The 22,506-nt window shown below is 40.0% G+C and overlaps 1 protein-coding gene across 1 annotated transcript; it reads right to left on the bottom strand.

The window, feature by feature from the left end:
• Positions 1-5,671: 5,671 nt before the first annotated feature.
• LOC115433252 (solute carrier family 22 member 4-like) lies at positions 5,672-22,086 on the bottom strand. The gene is made up of 10 exons (XM_030154561.1): positions 21,612-22,086; positions 20,895-20,998; positions 20,654-20,808; positions 19,226-19,397; positions 17,389-17,515; positions 13,939-14,039; positions 11,995-12,209; positions 11,725-11,907; positions 6,088-6,223; positions 5,672-5,747 (listed from the first exon to the last, which is right to left on the bottom strand). The coding sequence occupies exons 1-10, from the start codon at positions 22,017-22,019 to the stop codon at positions 5,672-5,674; spliced, it is 1,677 nt and encodes a 558-aa protein (XP_030010421.1). The 5' UTR covers positions 22,020-22,086.
• Positions 22,087-22,506: the final 420 nt, after the last annotated feature.

Here is a 22,506-nt window from a genome sequence, read left to right on the forward strand (position 1 = left end):
GGTCAAATTATAGGTCAAAGGTCACCCAAATGGTCAAAAATGCATATTTCATGGAATTAAGCTGTTAATGTGGGTTCTTCCAAATGTTTGGCTCAGGTTCTCTCCTCAGAACACATCTATTTACCACAAACAACTTCCATTCAATAAGACACATTAAACACAACTGTTTACTCAATGTATTATCCATATAGACATGTTAAAAATAACAAACGGTAGTTTCACATAACTTTGCAATTTACATGTATATGTCCTGTTGTGGGCAACACAGTGGTGCAGTGGATAGCACTGGTGCCTTACAAACAGAAGGTCCTGGGTTCGATTCCAACACCAGTCGATGGGGGTGGGACCTTTCTTTGTGGAGTTTGCATGTTCTCTCCCTATCTGTGTGGGTTCTCTCCGGGTACTCCAGCTTCCTCCCACCATCTAAACACATGCACTGATAGGTTAATTGGTTAATCTAAATTACCCATAGGTGTGAGAGTGATTGTTTGTTATGTTCAGCCCTGTGATGAACTGGCGAAATGTCCAGGGTGAACCCCGCCTTCACCCGTAAGTAGCTGGGATAGGCTCCAGCAACCCCTGTGACCCTAGTGAGGGTAAAGCTGGTTCAGAAAATGAATGAATGATTGTCCCGTTGCAATACTTGTAGCTCCATAACAATGGGTTGTGATGTAGTGTTAGTGATGGGTGACAGGGTGGTGCAGTGGTTAGCACTCGTGCCTCACAGCAAGAAGGTTCTGGGTTCAATTCCAACACCAGTTGATGGGGGTGGGACCTTTCTGTGTGGAGTTTACATGTTCTCCCCGTGTCTGTGTGGGTTCTCTCCGGGTACTCTGGCTCCTCCCACCATCCAAAGACATGCACTGATAGGTTAATCTAAATTGCCCACAAGTGTGAATGTGACAGTGATTGTTTGTCTCTATATGTTCAGCCTTACGATGAACTGGCGAAATGTCCAGGGTGAACCCCGCCTTCGCCCATAAGTGGCTGGGATAGGCTTCAAACGACCTAGTGAGGATAAAGCGGGTTCAGAAAATGAATGAATGAATGAATGAATGAATGAAATGTGCGCTAGTGTTTCCCGTCACACTAATGGCGGCAAATTCAAATGGAATGTATATGTTGCGATATTTTGTCTCTAATGTGTCTTTAAAGGGCCAAATTCCTTGGGGGATGCCACCAGGAAACCAGAGGGCAGAGAACTGAGGACAGGTTTGATAAAATGTCAGAATGGTATGAATTTTTGAAAAAACTAGGCATTTTGGTGACCTTTAACCTACATCACGAGCTTGACATTAGACTTTTCATAGTACAAAATACTCTTACAATATAATACGGCACTTACAAGATCATTAAATGGCCCATCATGAACATATTTACACATTGCACAGGACAAAGGAGTGGAGACGCTGTGAAAGTTTCGATTTTCAGATTTAAAAAAAGTCATTTTCGGGGTGGGGTGGGGGGGTTTGGATGAAAATTTCAAAAAATTACACAGGAGTGCTTGGAACATCTTGTTGCATCAGAAAATCAGGGCTAATGTGGTATTTGATATTAAGACCCCCCCCCCCATAATCATGAGGAGGCAGCCACAGCCAAATACCTACAGAGGGAAAGGCAGGTCCTGAAAAGTCAGCTGAATGAAGATAAAAATAAGATCCAGGTCATTAACACCTATGCCCTGCCAGTGATCAGATACCCCACTGGCAAAATATCCTGGTCCCTGGAAGAGATACAAGCCTCTGATATCAAGACAAGAAAGCTCCTTACCATGCATGGTAAGGAGCTGAGGGGAGGCCAAGGACTAGTGTCAGAACTACTGTCCAGGAGGAAACAGCAAACCTCCAGGAATATATCAAGACTAGAAAAGCACTCAGAGAGCGCAGACCTCAGTGCCCCCCCCAGCCCCCACCCCCCCGATGTTTGTTTGTCTGTCTGTTTGTCTGTCTGTCCAAGATAACTCAAAAAGTTATGGACGGATTTGGATGAAAATTTCAGGAAATGTTGATACTGGCACAAGGAACAAATGATTAAATTTTGGTGGTGACCGGGGGTGTGGGGGGGGGGGGCATGGGGGCCCACTGATCTGCCTTGGTGGAGGTCTGCGCACTCTTTTCAAGAAAAGCACTTGGAGAGCGCAGACCTCTCCAAGTGCATAGTGTACAGGAACATCTGTACCGAGTATGGACTGGAGGTCCCAGGGTCCAGATGGGGATCAAGAACAAACTGTAAGTCTTCCAGATCCAGACTGACAAGATGGGGATGGCCAATCAGCCTGATATAGTGGTGGTGGATCAACATCAGAAGACAGTGGTAGTGATAGATATAACAATGTCAAGTGATAGCAACATCACAAAAAAAGAACACGAGAAGCTCAGGAAATACCAAGGGCTGAAAGAGGAGATAGAGAAGATGTGTGTCAAGCCTGTCCCCAGACGATAGTCTGGTTTTGTCTGTCTTTTATGTTGTCTGTCATTTCCTGTTTTATTTTGTTAAGTTTCCCTCGTGTGTCTTGTCTGGTGTCTTTACTTCCTTTCCCTGATTGTGTCCACCTGCTCCTGATTACCTGACTCCACCCTAATTTGTTCCACCTGTGTCTCATTGTCTTCCCTCCCTTTTGTGTATTTAAGCCCTGTCTTTTCCCCTTCTCATTTGTCAGTTCGTATGTTCCTTGTGAGATACGTACCAGCGTTTTTGATCCTGTCTGTCTGTCTGCCTACCTGTTTTTTGACCCGGTTTGCCATCTCGTTTTTGCCTGTCTGCCTTATCCCTGTCGGTTTTGTCTGCCTCATTCTAACCTCCTGGTTTTGACCTCCTCGCCTGTTTTTAACGGTACGTGAGCTAGCCTGATCCCTATGTCCTGTTGCCTGTTTGACTGCCTTCCCGTGTATGATCTGTTTCTGCCACTGACCTCCCTCTGCTTTTCCCTAGTCGGGGTTCCGACGCGTACCACCGATCCGGACGGAGGGTTCTCGTCCCCGGTCCGGTGTACTAAACTTGAGAAGAACCCGGTGTCCATTATCCTCAAGATTTTGTTCATTATCATTTTCATTGAACTGTCAGTGAGCTTGGTGTTTAATAAACACTGTGAACTTTTCCATCTGTCTCTGGGTCATGCATATGGGTTCAGTTCTCGTACTCTGAGCATTACAATGTGGGGTGTGAAGGCAACAGTGGTACCAGTAGGTGTTATGCAACAGAGCATCCAGGTACATATCATTTATTACAATGAAAAGTCCCTCCAAGGTGCACAATTTTGAAAACGGAGAAAAGGTGAGGTGGAGAAGAGATTCAATTATAGGGGTATGTAACCTTTTATAACATAAAAAAAAGCTTGATGTTACCATGGCCATGGGGAACCATTTCAAATGGGGGGTGCTGTGAAGATCATGCCAATGGTGACTCAAAATCAATTAGGTTTTTCAATCAATGAAAATACATTGTTTGACTATTAATGTGATATTACTTGTGTAAGATAGATAAATAATTTTTAAAAAGTACAAGATATAACAAAATATACAAAAAATACAAGACAAACGAGTGACTGACTGAACACTGACTCATACAAGCCAGAGTTACACATTACTGCAGCAAGTACCGACAACTGTTCACTCGCAAAGTTGAAAATAATCCAAAGCACAGGCAAACACACAACTGGCAGCTGTGTGGGCTACTGGCTGCAGAAAGCAAGATTTACAAAACAGACTTCTTTAAGAGCATGGACTACTGATAAGTAATATTCAAGGAAAAGAATGGACATGTGTTTCTTCAAACTGAGGTGATCATGAGTAGACCTAGACCTGTTTATGCCCAGTCTGACTGTGATTTGATGTGGGATGGGAAATGAATTGTCTCCCTTCTCATTAAAAGTCCTTCGCTGATTGACAATAGAAACACTAGGTTGTTTTTTTTGTGATGAAAACAGTGATCAGATTAGACACTGACAGGTGAATCTGCGATAGGTGACAGGAGTGTGAGCGGTGCTGTCCGTGGTGCTGAAAGGGTTAATGTTGGTCACATTTTATTACATTCTAAACAATGGTGTTTTCCCACAATTTACAATTTATATGCATGTTTTTTTCATTAGGTCCAAAGGAGACTCTTCACATACGACTTGCCTACTGTCATTTATCTTCATAAACTTTTCCAGCTTTACATTTTTCCTAAATCACACTCTGGGTTTACTGTTGTAGCTGGCACACGGACCTTAAGCTGATGCTCCAAATGTGTTTTTGCGATCTGAGGCCACATTGATGAAAGTTGTCACCATCTCCTGTATGTCCACCTGTTCCACATTGTCTGCATGCATGTGCATGAGTGTGAGGTGCATCAGTCTCTTCTGGGTCATGCCCACATAAACTAGGAAATCTTAAATCTAACGCCAAATACATGTCTCGCCTAGGGCACCAAAATGTCTGGAACTGGCCCTGATGGCAGGTTCAGTCCTCCATAAACTACAACTAGAATTAAAGATGATAACATGCTTTTGCCAACAAAATAGACGCAGAAACACTGCCTCCGAGATGGTCACGAATGTTCATGAATGATCACGACTTTTAGTGTCTGCCCTCCATAGCGTTACTTTCTGGATACTCCAGCTTCCTCCCATGATCCAAAGACATGCAATCAGTCTAAATCTCCCATAGGTGTGAATGGCTGTTCCTCTCCATATTTCAGCCCTGTGACGACTTGGTGCCATGTCCAGGGTGTAGCCCACCTTTGCCCGATAGCTGCAGGAAAGGCTCTGGTACTCCCACAATCATCTGGTGGATTAAGTGGTTCAGAAAATGAAGGAATGAAAGAATGAATGAAAGACTGCTCCCCAGTGTGAAAGTGAAAGGGTGTTTGTTTTTATGTGTCAACTCTACAATGAATGTTGAATGATGACATGTCAACTTGTCAGCATTATATTGTTTTACTGGAAGAGGAACTTCACTTTTTTGCGCCCCCAGGCTCTCCTATCTTTTGTATTGAAGGGGGTCTACTGTGCATGCACCATTTATAATGAGAGTCTATTATATTGACATACTATTTCGGTAAACGGAGAGCCTGGGGCACAGATTTTTCTCTCCAAACAGGAAACACATGACTGCTCATTAAAAGACCAAAAACATTTTCAAACTACACTTGAGAGCAGATTGTAAACAGTACTCACAGGTTGTATCATACATAGCTCATTTATTTAAATATTAAAGTTTCAGTAAAATTATTTTAGGTGGTTCCTATCATCATCTTCTTCATGTGAGACAAGTGGGACGGCATCCTAGTGCCCTCTATTGATGAGCCACCACTGGATAGATCATTATTTTTAACTGTGGTATGGCTTAAATAAAGTGTATATGATGAAACTGCATCTGAAGACATCATGAAGAAACTAAAATATGGACACAAACAGAGTTTTTAGGACAATCACCTCAAGCTGACAGGTGTCCAACTTTTCAAAACTATATTTATTTACAAACAATAATTATTTGATTGACAAAGGGCCTCACAATAACTTAAGTATATGATAAACACATTAAAACACATTTAATAAAATGCTTTACAAACAAAGTCTAATGCGCAAGATATAAAACAATTATTTTTTGTTTTTGAGACAAAAACTAATACAGTAACAAAACCAAATTAAATATACACAGAACTAGTAATTAAATACATACAAACAAACAAACTATAACTTGGTTTCTTTGTATTGATAATTGGATATGCTCTTTCCACACTCTTCTTTTTCTTTTTTTCCTCGTCTCCTGCAAGAATATAAAGAAAAAAAAAAGTTAGAAATTTAGAAAAAAGGCTCTTGATATATGACACAGTAAATCATGATCTACACTACATTATTTTACATTTGTGAACTAAAAGTCATAAAACAGTGAAATTAAAAACAAAACATGTTATGATTGTTTCACAGCAGTTATGCTCTAAATCAAAAACATTCTCCACCTTGACATACGCTTAACATTTATATTGGTTCTGAAACATTATTGTATAAGTCTATGTGTATCTAATTTAATTTAATATTTTATGATATACTGTATGCACACTACAAAGCACTACAGTACAAAACAAACATTCCATGCGTAGACAGACCTGCATATCGGCTGTATTTGTGACATGTCCTGAGGCAAAGGTTTTCCAAATGTCTCTGGCAGTAGGAGACATATGGCAGCACCAGCAATGGCAAAACCTCCCATCACTATGTAGGGAAGTGCCTTATAGAATTTACCTGCAAAGACAGAAATAATAATAAAGATTCAAACAGAAATATATAAGACTAATTTTTTTTTTTTTTTTAATTTGGATGTTGTGTAAAATGTATATAGGATGTGAATTACTTGCAAACCTCATGAACCCATATTTCATTCAAAATCATGTGACTGAGAAAATATAAAGCTGGAAAATATGTTGTGATGGAAAGACACAGCTCCAGGAACATTTTGCAGCTACATTTGGTCGTTGGCAACAGATCAATAACATGACCATCTTACAGAGGCAAAGTCTGTCAGAAGTAAAGACGGGCGCAGGTTCACCAATCAACAAAAAACTGCTGCTACAAATTGTGAAACAATTTTTTTTTTTTTAAATCTTCCAAAAAAGACAAGGGCTTCCAATATCTCATTATCTACAGTACATGATATAATTAAAAGATTGTAAGAATCTGGAGAAGAAAGACAGACTCCCATCCAGATGGTGTCTTTTTCAGGGAAGGCTTTGCATATTTCAACTACACAATTCTAAAGGACATACTGATCTTTTAAAACACCATGGCTTTGTAATAAAAGAGTCCAGGTGCTGAACTGGCATTTTTTCAGTCAAGACATGGCATCAACTGAAACATCATCATCTTCTACAACAGTATTTTTCAACCTTGGGGTCGGGACCCCATGTGGGGTTGCCTGGATTTCAAATGGGGTCGCCTGAAATTTCTAGTAATTGATATTTATTGATTGATATGATACTTAAAAACTTACTAATAAAAATATATATTTTGAGTTGAGGGTGACAATCACAATACTTAAAAGACATGACAAGCTCTGAAGCTGAAACTGAAGCACTGTGGTACTGTTTATCTTTCAAATGTTCATTGCGGTCAGTTTCAGATGCTGCAGCTCTTTCATAATTCATAGTTTGTGTTATTGTTTGTTCAGTATTAATTGTCAGCCTTGTAAATACAAGCTGGACTGACTGTACATATCCTGACCAAGGAAAATAAAATTCTCACTTCATGCAGTGATCTACACCTGGCTTTTCTGCCTCCGCCCCAAATAATATACATTATATAGACTAAATGTCATCTAAAATTAATGTTTATTTGCAACATAATATAGCAAACTATCACATGATCAAAAACAGATTAATTTTAGCATAAGAAAAAAAAAAAAAAAAAAAAGCCTCCTTTTAGAATGTCTGGGGTCGCCAGAAATGTGTGATGTTAAAATGGGGTCACAAGCCATAAAAGGTTGGGAACCACTGTTCTACAACCTTGATTCACCAGTAAAACCCTTGGATTTGGATCGATGAAAGTGGATGGAGACACTTGGTTTTTATTGTTATGATAGAGTTAGAGGGAAGAGAGTCAGTCTGCTAACCAGGCTACGAGCTAATGCTAACGCTAGCAGACCAGCTATTCCATCGCTCTTTTTATCTAATGTCCGGGATTTGGATAATAAAATGGACCTGCTATGGCTGAGGCTGAGCCAGAGAGAGATGCAGAGCTCCAGCATCTTTGTCCTGACAAAGACTCAAGAACAACATGCTGCACTCCGTCTTTGAGCTCGACAGCCATTTACTTTTTTGTTCAGTCCAACCAGAGGGGGAGGACTATGCATCTACATTAACAAAGGCTGATGCATGAACTGTTTGGCGGTGGACAGACACTGTTCTAAGGCTGTGGAACACTTAATAGTGAAATGCCACCCTCACTATCTGCCCTGAGAATTCAAAGCAGTGTTTACTTTGGCTGTTTACATTCCCCCCACAAGCTACCGCAAATAACACTCTGAGAGAGCTGCATGATAGCATCGGCTTACTTCAAATTAAACACCCTGAAGCATTGTATGTGGTGGCAGGGGACCACGTGAACCTGCAGGACACTGTACCCGTGTTCCACCAGCATATTATAAACACTCTGGACAACGTGTATATCAACAGACAAGGAGCATACAGAGTCGTGCCCTGCCCCTATCTCGGTGCCTCAGACCCCGGGGTGCCATTAAGCGGGGGGGGGGCATGACACATTCATGGGGCCCAGCATTTGATGGGGGCCCATAGAGCAATGGAGGGGGTCCAGTGAATACAGGTTAGAAGTTGTGAAAATGTTGTGTAAGGTCCACTGTATAATAGAGGCATAGGAGTCGGGAGTTGGACATTGAAAGCATGTTGAGTTTCAGTTCTGTTTCGTGTCAGTGTAAGTTATGTTAGTTATGGATTGCACCCCCACATACACCCACCTCCAACAGATCGACAAGATATTGAATTTTTGAAGGGTCCACAACGTATACCTTTCATGGGGTCCACAATTGCTAGCGGTCCCCCCGCTCAGACCACTTCTCAGTCCTGTTAGCTCCTGCTTACTGTCCAGTGTCTAAAAGCAGGAACAGTGTAACAAAGACTGAGGGTGGTTTGAGGGTGCTGTGTCCATACTCCAGGACTGTTTTGAGACCACAGACTGTCAGGTATTCAGGGATGCTGCATCATCTGGGAGTAGTGTGGACTTAGAGGAATACACATCAACTTTCACATAAAGAAATGCTTGGAGGATGTGACCACCTCCAAGACCAAAACCATCTGACCCAACCAGAAACCTAGGCTAAAGGCAGAGATGCACTCCCTGCTAAAAACCCAGGATACAGCATTTAGAGATGACGATGCAGCAGCACCCAGAGAAGCTAGAAGGAACGTGTCAGTGAACATAAAGAGATCCAAGTCCACATATGCTCTTTAGATCCAGGGGCCTTTTGACCTCAAATGACCCACAGAGCATGTGTAAGGGCATCAGGTGCATCATGGACTACAAGAAGAGTGATGCACAGTGCCTTGCATACCCAATGCTCTCCAACATCCTGAACACCTTCTATGTCCGCTTTGAACCATCCAACACCACCGCCCCTCCCCTGATGAGCCCCCAGTCGTCAACATCACAAAAGCAGAGGTGATGAGGACACTGCAGAGGGCCAACCCTAGAAGGCTTCGGGCCCTGATGGGATTCCAGGCAGAGTTCTGAAGGACTGTGCACACCAGCTGTCTGAGGTCCTGACAGACATATCCAACATCTCACTGTCCCATCATGCCTCTTGTCATCCACTATCATCCCTGTGCCACAGACCTCTGCAGCATCCTTCCTCAATGATTACCACCCCTGCACTCACCCCTGTTACCATGAAGTGCTTCGAGAGGCTGGTGATGAGGTACCAGAGGCAGACCATCGACGTGGCTGAGGACTCTTACTGGTGGAACCGGTCCACAGGTGACACCATCTCTACTGTGACCCACTAGGCCCTTTGTCACTTGGAGAATCAGGACTCCTATGTGAGGCTGCTGTTTCTGGACTTCAGTTCTGCATTCAACATCACGATCCTGCAGAAACTGGTGTTCAAACTAGCAACACTGGCTTCTTCATCCATGTGCAACTGGGTCCTGGACTTCCTGACCTGCTGGCCACAGAGTGTCAGGGTCAACAACTATAGATCCTCCACCATCATCCTGAACACTGGCTCCTCCCAGGGCTGCGTGCTCAGTCCACTGCTGTACACACTGATGACTCATGACTGCAGAGCTCACCACAAAAATAACCTGGTGGTGAAGTTTGCAGATGGCTGGACTCATCAGCCAAGGAGATGAGTCGGCATATAGGCTTGAAGTGGAGGACCTGATATGGTGGTATGGAGACAAGCTATTTGCACTGGCTTTCATACAAGTGTGTGACTTTTATTTGTTTTATCTTCTGGTTGTGTTTTTAGGTACTATTTATGCTTTTAATGGGTATCTGTTTTAGTCATTTTAGTTTATTTTATCTTCTATATCTATACATTTTTATTAGTTTTATTAGGTCTTTTATTTTTACCTGTACGCAGTGACCGGCAGTGAGCGAAAGCTCGCTGCAAAACAAATCTATCCATGGGTACAAATAAAGTCACCTCGAACCTTGAACCCTTGTAAAGCACTTTAGGCACTTCGTGTTGTTGTAAATGTGCTATATAAATAAACAACCTCAACCTGAACATTGAGAAGACCAAGGAGATGGCTGTAGATTTCCACAGGTCTGGTACCACCCTGCCTCCTCTCCACATTGATGGAGCAGTGGCAGAAATAGTCCCCAGGTATCTCAGGATACACCTGCCCAACACCCTGACCTGGCGCACCAACACCACAGCTGTGGTATAGAAGGCCCACCAGTACCTGTACTTCCTGAGGAGGCTGAAGAGGGCCGGACTGGATGCCAACCTCCTCAGGACCTTCTACAGGTGTGTGGAGGAGAGCGTGGTGACCTTCTACCTCACTGTGTGGTACAGTAGCTGTACTGGCAGAGAGGGAGGCTCTGCAGAGGGTGGTAAAGTCTGCACAGAGGACCATCAGGTGCCACTTAAGACCCATTAGGGACATCTACACCACCAGATGCAGGGGGAGAGCCACCTGCATCCTCCATGACCCCACCCACCCTCCACATTTACTGTTCTCCCCCCTGCCTTCTGGCAGGAGGCGGTGCTGCATCTGGGCAAAAACATCCAGACTGAAAAACAGATTCTATTGTGATGCAGTCCGACTGCTGAACTGCTCCACCCCCCAGACACTGCCCCCATAGACTGTCCACCATGCACCTTAACAGAATCATGATGCTGCTAAAGTCATAAATCGACTTTATTTCATTGCTGCTCATGCTGCCGCTACATGCACCATCACTTTAACTGTACTGTTGCTGCATACTGTGAAATTTTGTATATATTAAGAGTTATTTTATTATTTTTTATTTCTGTTGCATATTTTTTATAGTAGTTTTTATTCTACCCTATTTAACTTTTATATATTTTATTTTATATTTTATCCTTTTATCTTCTGTGCTACAAACCAAGACCTGGGTAACTATATTTCGTTCTGTCATGTACCAGTGATTAAATGACAATAAAGCTAAGTTTGAGTCTAAGATTTTACTGAAAAAGTCACTTTTTCTTCAGTTTTATCTCAGTTTTGATATAATAACCTTTGAATTTCCTTTGAGTTTTCATGAACATCTATATGATCAGTAAATTAAATACAGGAAAATACATGGTTTATACTGAAAACATGAAAACGAAGGGCATAATATTATAATAAAAGATGATAAATCACCTACAAAGGTTAAATACAGAGATAAATTCATTTGGAAACTGCCACAAAAGTAGCACTGGGTTTCTGTGGGATAAATTCTACATTTTTTCAGGTCACACATTTGATACGTTTTCTATATTCTACTATGAATAAAACTGAATAATATTTACAAAATGTTGCATTCAAATGTTTAATACAGTTTACACAGTGTTTGGAACTGGGGTTGTATATGATAAAATCAATAAATGCAAAAGAATCAAAATTTGAGTCAAGAATGAAAATACTCAGATCCATTACATTAGCTCTAATATGTAGAGAATATACTGTCATAAACTATATACTGTAAACTGTAACTATATACTATATACTGTGTACATTTATGCAGCAGGATGGAAAATGAAAATGTAAATGAAAAGTGCGTACCCAGGTAAATGATAAAGGGGGAGACGATTGACCCGACACGAGCCGCCATTGAACAACATCCCATCGCTGTGTTTCTGATAACGGTGGGGAAGTGTTCTGATGAGACGGCATACACCACACAAAATGCAGATGTGATGCCAAACTTCCCCAACATCTCAAGGAACACCCCCACAGCTGGTAAATCTAAGGAAAAGGACATTTTAACAACATTGAAATAACTCAGCTTAGTTACATTCACACATATACATTTAATACCCCATCAGTCTTTACCTATTGGAATAAGGTGAACACAGAGGATCATAACACCACCAAGGAAGAGTGTCGATGACTGGCAGATGTGTCTGGAGCAGAACTTCAGCAGTACCAGGGCAATTATATAAGCTGGGACCTCTGTCACAGCAGACAGGAAGCAGTTCATGTACGGGCTGCCATGTAGGTTTGAAGTGTTTAGAAGTAACGCGAAGTAGCTCATGGTAATGATGGCCCTGAAGAGAAACAACAACAACAAACTCAAATAAAACATGAAACTACTTTACTTGTATTAATAACTGTCCAGTTCTGTTCAGTTATTATTAATTTAAATCTTAGTATGTGTAAAAAGTAAATTGGTCAAATATATTTTACATGTAAACTCAGCTTGAAGGTCATCAGTGATGTATTTTAGGGATTGCGTTAGAAGTTTAAACTGATAGAGTTTTCATTGTTTTTCAGTCACATGTTAAACACAGAAACAAACAAATGAACATTCATATGGCATCACAGTTCTTCTGTTACAACCCTAACGCTGTCTTTGTTCTATTGTTAGTTTTATCATTTGTATTTGGGTGTAAAAACAAAATCAGAATCACAATACTTTATTGGCTTTATTGGCTTTATATATATAAACCAGAAAAAATATAGCTGAACAACAAAACAACAAAAACTATAACACACACACACACACACACGCACACCTACACACACACATACACACACACACACACACACACACACACACACACACACACACACACACCAATTACATGTATCAAAACACTCTATGAACACACACAATTAGAAAGCAGTTTGCACAATATGTAGTAGACAATATATAATCAATTTGATAATTAAAGAAACGTACATAAAAAGTGCGCAAAAATATAGTTGTGTGCTTTGAGGTTATATGGTGAATAAAAAGTGCTGTATGGGGCCATTATTGTAGCAATATTATTTGCAAATGCGTGTGGAGAGTTGAGTGTCCGCATCTCAATCTGTCTGTGCGCAGTCGGATTTGCAAATGTGTAAATGAATCTGTAAATGCGCGATGAGATTTGTGTGTCTGCACAACAATCTGCAAATGTGTAAAACAACTTGTGTGTGTGTAATCAGATTTGAAAAGTCAAAGTATTTTCACTACAAGACCCAGAATTACAGACAAATCATTGGTTACAAGTCAAGCGGCTTCTCGATTGGCTCTCTTTACACACGTGAATTTTGCTACACTTCTGCCGTGACAGATCCTCAAATGCGCAGCGGGATTTGTCTGTAAAACCAGGGTTTAAAATGAACAGTGAAAGATGTTTTTCACTGTTCATTTTAAAATGTTCATGTTCATTTTCACTGTTCATTTTAAAATGAACAGTGAAAGATGTTTTTCACTGTTCATTTTAAAAGGGTCATGGAATCCACCTTGTGAAGAAGAAGATTAATCTTCTTCTTCTTCTTCGATTTTTAGTGGCAGTTGGTGAACCTTGCAAGCACAACTCATGTAAACTCACGTCAGGTACAAGAACGAGCAAAGCCGAACGCAGCCGGAATGAAGGAGCCTGTGAGCCTGAGCCCAGGGCAGCTGAGCCCAGGCACGCAAACCCTGGTTTTACAGACAAATCCCGCTGCGCATTTGTGGATCTGTCACGGCAGAAGTGTAGCAAAATTCACGTGTGTAAAGAGAGCCAATCGAGAAGCCGCTTGATTTGTAACCAATGATTTGTCTGTAATTCTGGGTCTTGTAGTGAAAATACTTTGACTTTTCAAATCTGATTACACACACACAAGTTGTTTTACACATTTGCAGATTGTTGTGCAGACACACAAATCTCATCGCGCATTTACAGATTCATTTACACATTTGCAAATCCGACTGCGCACAGACAGATTGAGATGCGGACACTCAACTCTCCACACGCATTTGCAAATAATATTGCTACAATAATGGCCCCATAGTGCTGGACTTACCACAGAAGAGAACAAATTAATGTAAGGAAAAACATGTTGAGGTTGCTCATGATATCCAAAATGCTGTATTTTTTGTCTTTTGTGGCCAACACATCTTCAATCTGGAGGAAGAAAAGAACATTTTTTGTTTAAATAAATAAATAAATAAAAGAAAAAAAAAATATGGTCACTTTCTTTGGAAAGTGACAAAGTGATAATAGCTAGAAGCATTATTGTTGTTTTGTACACTGGACACAGCTTTTGGGCTAGTACATTGCACTTTGTCAGGCCTCTACCCTTATACCTGTCCAACATCTGAAGGCTAAGCTTCTGCTGATGTAGCTGTTAGCATAACTGAGGCATGCAAACTCCCTAACCATAATTAGGTGGCAATCCCTTAGAGGGAAAATGGAAAAATAAAACAACAAAACATAAAATAAAACATTCCTCATCAGATAACTACTAAAAACATGACATTCACCTTCATTGGATGGCCTATATCAAATATATTCAAACTCCTCAATAACACCTCTCACAACTGCCACTATTAACAAACTAGATTCAGATAACTTTATTTATCCCCTAGGGGCGATTCAGTCAGCAGACATGAGTCGCAACAGGACAGGACATTAGACACACATTCCACAGCACAATACACTCAGATCTGTCAATGGACAGGGCAGCTGAAGGGTCCAGCCATGAGGTGCAACAGTGACAAAGTGCAACAGTAGCAATAAATAGATCAAATACATTTAAAACCTAAAAACAACACATGTGTACCCTACACTACACATGACCCACTGTCACTGGCATTTAAAAGCCTGATGGCAGAAGGAATGAAAGAATTGGCGTAACTGTTGGTTTTCCTGCTAGGAGCGAGGCAGCGCCTCCCAGAGGGCATCAACTCCTACCTGTTTTTGAGCACATGGTCAGAGTGAGCAACAATGCGCTTTACTTTCTGAAGCACTTGCCTGACTCCACAGTCAGTGGTCTGCACACCCAGGACCCGAGCACAAACTTTAACAGTGCCAGACAAGCTGTTTTTGGTTTTCACTGACAACCCATGAAACCAAGAAATAAAGGAAAAAATTAAAAAACTCTTGATAAAGGAATGATAAAAGACACATAAAATGGGTTTAGATACATTAAAGAGTTCAATTTCCACAGCAGGTAGATACGTTGGTGACCTTTTTTAGAATAGCCTCCTTTTTTATGTCAAGCTTGAGGTCGGGGTCAAATATTGTGCCCAAGTATCTGTACGTATCTACAATTTTGACCATTTCTCTGTTGATGATACTGACTTCATGTTTTGAAGGTTTTTTTCTGAAGTCAATTATCATTTCTTTTGTTTTTGTCACATTGAGATCTAGATAGTTGTCTCCACACCATGTGACAAAATCAGACTGGGCTCTGCCATGCCCTGATTCAGAGCCCTGTAGAGGAGACAACAGAACAGTGTCATCTGAAAACTTGACCAGATGACTGCCTTCCTGGCTGGCTCTGCAGGTGTCCATATACATAATGTACAGCAGGGGCCAGAGAGCACAGCCCTGGGGTGAACCAGTGCTGGACGTGACACAGTCAGACATTTGGCCATTCACTAAAACCTGCTGAACTCTGTCAGGTAAAAAATCTAAAAGCAGCAATAAAATCTGCTCTGAGAGGTTAAAATAAGATGCCAGACATTCAATTAAAATATGTGGTTCCATCTTATTAAAAGCAGAAGAGAAATCTAGAAAGGGTAGGCCAAGTTACAAAAAAAGACAAATTATTTCAAGTCTTGAAAAATAAAACTGAAAAATGTAATAATAATAACAATAATAATAATAATAATAATAATAATAATATCCACCCAGATCTTAACAACAAACAACATAGAATTTGTCTGAAATGGATGGCATAATTCTCAAATAATTTTGCTAATAAAGACTAAAATAGGCCCTCTCACTCAGTATAGCCAATATTTACAAAACAAAGAATTTACATAGTAATAAAAAACAATCCACCATGTCTAATTTGTGGAACACAACAGATTTAGAACTGAATACTTCAACTTTTTTCTTTTTTGTGTGTCTTTTTGTCTTGTTTTAAGCTTGTTTGATTTGCAAACAACTGAAATCTAACTGAACAGCTCCACTCTCCTTTTCTCCTGTTTCCCTTTGTAAAAACCCTCCCAAATTCATCCATATCCAAACTATTTGTTAGGAACTTCTCATTGGCCAAGATCAGCAAATTCCTCTTTTTGTTATGTAATATAATGTGGCGATAGGGGGTGAGGATCCGTGACAAAGTGGAGAAGGAACTCTCACACGTTGCTGAAGACACACCAGTTACCAGGGCTGTTACATATAGTTTATGCAACTCAGGAAAGGCTTCCTTGTACTCCTGCAGGAGAGTAACTATCAGTACAGCCTTTCATTTGTCAAAATGTTGCCTTGGGAAAATCATTCTTTGTGTGAACAACACTTAGACACAAGTCCTCCAGTCAGAGAGATATTTTAGGGATATTTAAAGGACTTTGGCTCTGTGTTGCAGACAGGGGGACAGTGGTGCTTATGGGATCGAAAACGAAACACATCTCTAAGTGACTAAAACTGACAGAAGAATAGACTGTTCCCCAGTTGACGGTACACATATAGATGTATTTTTTAGCTGTTGTTAAATATTTCATGAGTTGCTATGATTTTGATGACAGAGATCTGCTGCTTCCTCGAAGTCTCCGGCTGTTGTGAAGCTCATCTTGCTCTTCCCTGCCTACTGATACCGGGTCATTTACATACTAACAGTGATTGGATGTTTATCTGGGGGGAAGGTGAGTGGGGGATCACTGCTGAGTGCTGTGTGAGCCTCCACACAAACAGAGCACTGAGGGAAAGAGTGAAGAAGAGAAGCTTTTTCCAGCAGATTTTTCAGCTACTGAGGTTAATCTTGTCTATATTGAGTTTGTGGCTAATCTATTATTTTCTTTCCCAACGTATGAAAGTTAACAATAATAATAATACAAAAAAAAGTACACAGCACTTTGGCTAACTGTGTTGTTTCTAAAGTGCTTTATAAATAAAACTGACTTTTTATAATGTTGTAAAATACAAATATTTTTCTTGTATTCTTTATATTTACTTCTCTTATGTTTTTTTTTTGTTTTGTTTTTTTTTTGCCACGTAGTGGTAAGTAACCAAGGATTGTAACTTCATTGACCGTGATTTTCTCCATAACAATAACAAATTTTGAAAAATTTCACAAAAGTAAAATAAAAAGTTTTGTTATGTCTTCCATTAACACACTAAGGTTGAAATGTTGAATTTCAGAGGATTTTTGAGTGCCCTATAAAGGGTTAAGTATGTTCTGGTACTTTACTTCCCCCTGCTGGTGTGGTTTGGAGAAGTGCTGTCAGTACAATCCCTTAAAAGGTTGTCTGAGTAATTATTGTTAAAAAAAAAAGTTTGAAACTTGCTGGTGTTATGTGCATACCTCATCCTTTGTAAAAATAGCCTGTGGAACCTCAGCTTTATTCATCTTGGCAGCATCTCTCAGTATGGCCTCTGCCTCCGATACCCTTCCCTGAGAAAAGAGCCATCGAGGAGACTCTGGGACTAACCTGGAAAGACAGAAGCAAAAATAAGATAAGACACAGCAATAGAAAGGTGACAACCCTAACTCTTGTCACTAAACAGACATGAGATCTGAGACAAAAATGCTTTGATCCCGTCTGAATCATGTCATTGTTTACATAAATGACGTTTATCATAAAACTGTTGGAACAATAAAAAATGAATTCCTGATTTTCTCTTTCCACAAAATTTAATGAGAACAAGGTGAAATGTGTTTGATTGAGGGTCTTTTTGGTGTTGGTGAGTGTCGCAAACTGCAATTTTATTAGAAAACAATCTTTTAATTTGAAAAGCATCATATGAGTAATAGGTATAATACAACTGAGATTAAGGGAGAAAAATCAACTTTTGCTTTACTGTTGACTATTATACATCTGGGACTACAAGAATAGAAGAGACTTCCCCTTTCTATGACGCTAATGCTGGCAAGAAGAGGAGAGACTAATGAAATCAAACATGTAAAAAAGAGTAAAGTTGACACTTAAAATGTACCTGTACTGGTCATGCTTATGACATTAGTTGTGCTTTGTGTGTTACTTATAAACAAGAGAGGCACAAATTCAGTAAAAAATGGCCATAAATGCACCACACGGGACCTTTTTATTACATGAATTAAAGGTGGGGAAGGTAACCTATGGGGAGCAGCTATTGCCGGCCAGAAGTGATGTACCGTCATTGTTTCTGGGTGATTGAGTGCAAGTAAACAAGCAGCTGTCAGTGAGCCAGATTGAGTGGAAAGCACATGTTCCCGTTTGTTGTTTGTGCAGCCGTAAGCTTTGCGCTCCGCCATTGTCCTAGAGATACGACCCAGCACTGGCCGATAATGTGTCATCTTAGACTGGTGTCTTCTGCACCGGGTCAGTGACCAGCCCATCACAGCTCAGGTAATCGGACAATACAATGTTACTGCGTCACTACCGGTACTGGAACAGACCGTGAAGGAAGCAACATGCATAATTGGCGGAGCAGTGACTTAGTACTCACACAAACATGACAAGAGGTTGTAATATAAGTTAATGGATGGAACTGCTGGTATTATGTGATCTTTTGAAATAGCTAGCAATGCAAATTCACTACAGGTACCCTTTAATCATTAGTTTGGAGAAGATGGAAATAATCTCTCTGAAGCTCCAGCTCAGTTATGGGATGCTTCAATCACCCAAACAGTTGTTCAAATGAATTATGTTCCGTGTAAAGGTTAGGATAAAAACAAGTACACTGTCTCTGAAGTTTGGTTGAAGTTTGAGATGGTACTATTTCAGGAACTGATTTCAGCGCCTTGAACTACCTTCTAAAAGAACTCCAAGACATAGGATCAGTACGAGTCATCTGTGTAGTGACTTAGCTTTGACATTTGGCTGCCTCTGACTGATAGTACATGTAAAGAACTACACTGAACAACAGTACAAGCAGGTGATGGAGAACAGGTACATGCTCAGTGGGTTCATTACTCATAAAAGTTGAAACAGAATTACTGGGTCTTAATAAGTCAGCAGTATGTATGAAGTATCTAAGTTATGTCCCATTTCCAAACAAGGGGATAGGACATCATTTGTGCTTATACTTATTGTATTTCATTTATGTGGAACGGTAAAATGAACTTTAACCTTTTTTCTGGTATGGCCTTTTTGCCAGAAATGAGATATTAAATTATGAGATATTAAAGATATTAAAATCTGTCATATAAATATTCTTACCACCACAAAGGGACGTAGATCAAACTGGAGGCAGCCATGGGAATCAGTAACATTTTCCAGTCTCGAATGAAGTAGGCAATTCCAGGCAATACCATGTTCCCGATAGCTGAGGACATGAAAACTCCAAGGGAACAGAACACCACCCTGGCTTTTGGGCTTAAAATTTCTGTACCTGTATGAGTACATTGAAAGAAAAATCTGAATAATAATCATAGCAAACCTGAAACATAAGCCACTTACCCAGCAGGAACATTACACATTTATTCAACTTCACTTTTCTGTGTAAGAATCAAAATCTCCGAATATGGTGTTTTTGACACTAAGGTTGAAAATGTGCAAACTGCTGAGACAAAGTCCTTGAGTTTCTAACCCTACAGCCAATGGACAAAATCGCCCACGAATATTGTTTTCAAATCAGCGTTGTGGGATTCTTTTTTGATTTTTGTCCCAATTCCCCTCCTACAGGAGTTTGGAGATCCTAACTTGGAGTTTAAGTTGCCACCATCTCAGGAGAGAACAACTACACACTGAGTCCTTCATGAACAAACTTCGCAGGTGTCAGACTCTTCATTAAAAGGACATTTGAGAGACTATCAACAGTTTTGACAGAGCTTAAATGAAGATTTATGTACAGACACAAATATCTCTGTCAACCTAAATGCATTTGTCATCGGTGTGGTTTATTCAAAATTAATTTACAAAACTCAGAAGTAACTAATTTCGATTCCCAAGTGCATTTCAATGTGGTCATACACTGAAAGATCATTCTGACGATAGCAGCACTATAGTACCATCTCACATGTCCTATCTTCTTTCTGAATCTATGGTCCCACCTTCCCCCTGATAACTTTATCAGCCTGTCAGCATGCCCCTGGCCTTGCCTTCAGTCAGTATTGTGCATATGTGTATTCCTGTGCATGCATATGAAATAGACTGAGCAGTAATGTGAAGCAGAAAATGGGTAAAAGTTAAAAAGTGGTGAATCTTTTCTTTGTGAGTCCTGGCGCAAAAATGTGTGTCACTCAAGTAAGAAGGAGTGATTTTCTTATGACCATCTATTCTCTTCTTGAACAAATTTCAGAGATTTTTGGTGAGGTTCAGATCTGGAAATATAGAGTAATCTCTGAATTTGCTCCAGCTGTTTTTGTTTGTTTTTTTGTTTTTTTTTACTTTATTCATTAGGGACCATTCACAGTTATAAAGATAAATGTTGCCATTCGATGCATCGTACCAGAGTTAGCCTTTGGCTAATTTACATCTGCAGTCCAGTTTTATGAGTCAGTTCTTTTGAGCTCAGATCTATATTCTTCTATTAGGTCGCTTCTGAGATCTGAAGGAGCACACTGCCCTGGAAATTACATGTGGCCTAAGATGTAACAATCACATTCCACACTATCAAAAATTTACATTTTAGAAGAAAAAACATACCTAACACAAATGCAATAGTATAGTTGGAGAATCCCCCACCACCAACAAAGAAGAAAATGAGGGTGAAGATCTCCCAATTTGGGGAAAAGATGTGCGCTGTGACTGACACAGTCTGAAGAAGCATCATGAGAAAAAGTGCCGGCCTCCTTCCAAACCTGGGTATAAAATTCAATTTATTGTTGGGTTAGCTTATTGAGTATGTTTACTTACATTCAGTCGATAAAATGTAATCCATACAGACCTGTCAGACATCTGGCCTGAGATAAATGCTCCCACCAACACACCAGCATAATGGATGGAGCTGGTCAGTGGAATTTTGTATGCATCGTCACAGACCAAGTCCCACTGCAAAACACACACGTCTTTAACATGATGAGATATAACTGTAGCTCGATAAGTTATAAGAATAAGCAGCAGTCATATAAATGGCACTATGAGTCTGTAAGTAGAATTAGTATTGACCCAGGTCATGTAAATGTATTACCAAATCTTATCAATATTTAGAATCAGATTACAGAGGAAATTCTAATGACAACACAAGTAATGTTGCTAAGAACTAGTGTGTTCAGTTTTCTACTTTTCATTGAAGGTGTCATAAGAATTACTGAAAAATGACTAATGCTTATTTTATAACCCAGAAGAGGAGGTAGTGTGTGCAAGCATGAATAAACATTTCTTTGACCCTGCTTTGTGAATCCAGTATTTCCATCTGGAAGGCATACTACTGTCTTTCACAGTTCAATAGTTAACATAGTTTAATTGACACATGAATGTTATTACTGTTTTTGGTATAATAATAATAATAATAATAATAATAATAATAATAATAATAATAATAATAATAATAATAATAATAATAATAATAGATTAGGTAAATGTATGAATTGGCTATTATACTTTTTGTAAAGGAAATCTTAAGAACAGCTTCCAGTTAAAGTGAGTCAGTGATTTTACTCACCTCTGTGACAATGGTGGACTGGTAGATTTCTTTGCTGTACGTCCATCCGTCCAGACAACGCTCCAAAGGAATCTGACTCACATTCACATCTACATCTGGGATTAGATTACTTTGAGAATACTCCCTGACAAGCTCCAGGTTAAGCCTTGAGCACGAGCTACGCTTTGTGATGCCGTCAACAGTTTCCAATGGGATCGTCACATTCCTCCACATCTCACTGATGCTATAGTTTTCTGGGATTGTACACTCATGAGGTGGGGTATCACCTACAAATACTATGTAAACACCAAGAAGCCCATTTGGGATTATGCTGAAGGCTAGGGCCAAAAAAATCCTTCTCTGGAAAGGTCCCCACGATCCAAGGAAAGATGTGATGGTGTCATAGTCTCTAATCATGAAGTCTCCCATTGCACAGTAAATTCAGGTATTAGAAGAAACAGAAGCTTTAACCAGACAGATGATGTGCAGTGTTGCTGCGTCTGTGTCTGATGTACATGTGATAAACTCAGAGGCCAAGTTCAGTTTTTATATGTTTCTCTCTTCACACCTCTGGGGTGATTACACATTTGCTTGCAGTGCAAAAATATAACTTTTGTTTTGCTCTCATGTGTGTTACATACAGGTTAGGCATAACCGCTTTTGGCTCATAAATCAATCACAGGAGACCAAAGTCCTGTCGGAATGCTATCACTGAGGAATTTAACTCATTCGGTGACATAACGACGCTCAAAAACATACTGGAATGGATTTCTACTATGAATACATTACTTAATAATTGGCAACATTATTAATGATAGTAAAGCCGTCTAACTTGAATGATGTAGTTTGTACAGAGTAAATAAGATGAATAATAGAATGTGTGCATCATTAGATATAAAATCAGTATAATCAGATA

This window comes from Sphaeramia orbicularis, chromosome 14 (assembly GCF_902148855.1).
Source record: "Sphaeramia orbicularis chromosome 14, fSphaOr1.1, whole genome shotgun sequence".
NCBI classification, from domain to species: Eukaryota; Metazoa; Chordata; class Actinopteri; order Kurtiformes; family Apogonidae; genus Sphaeramia; species Sphaeramia orbicularis.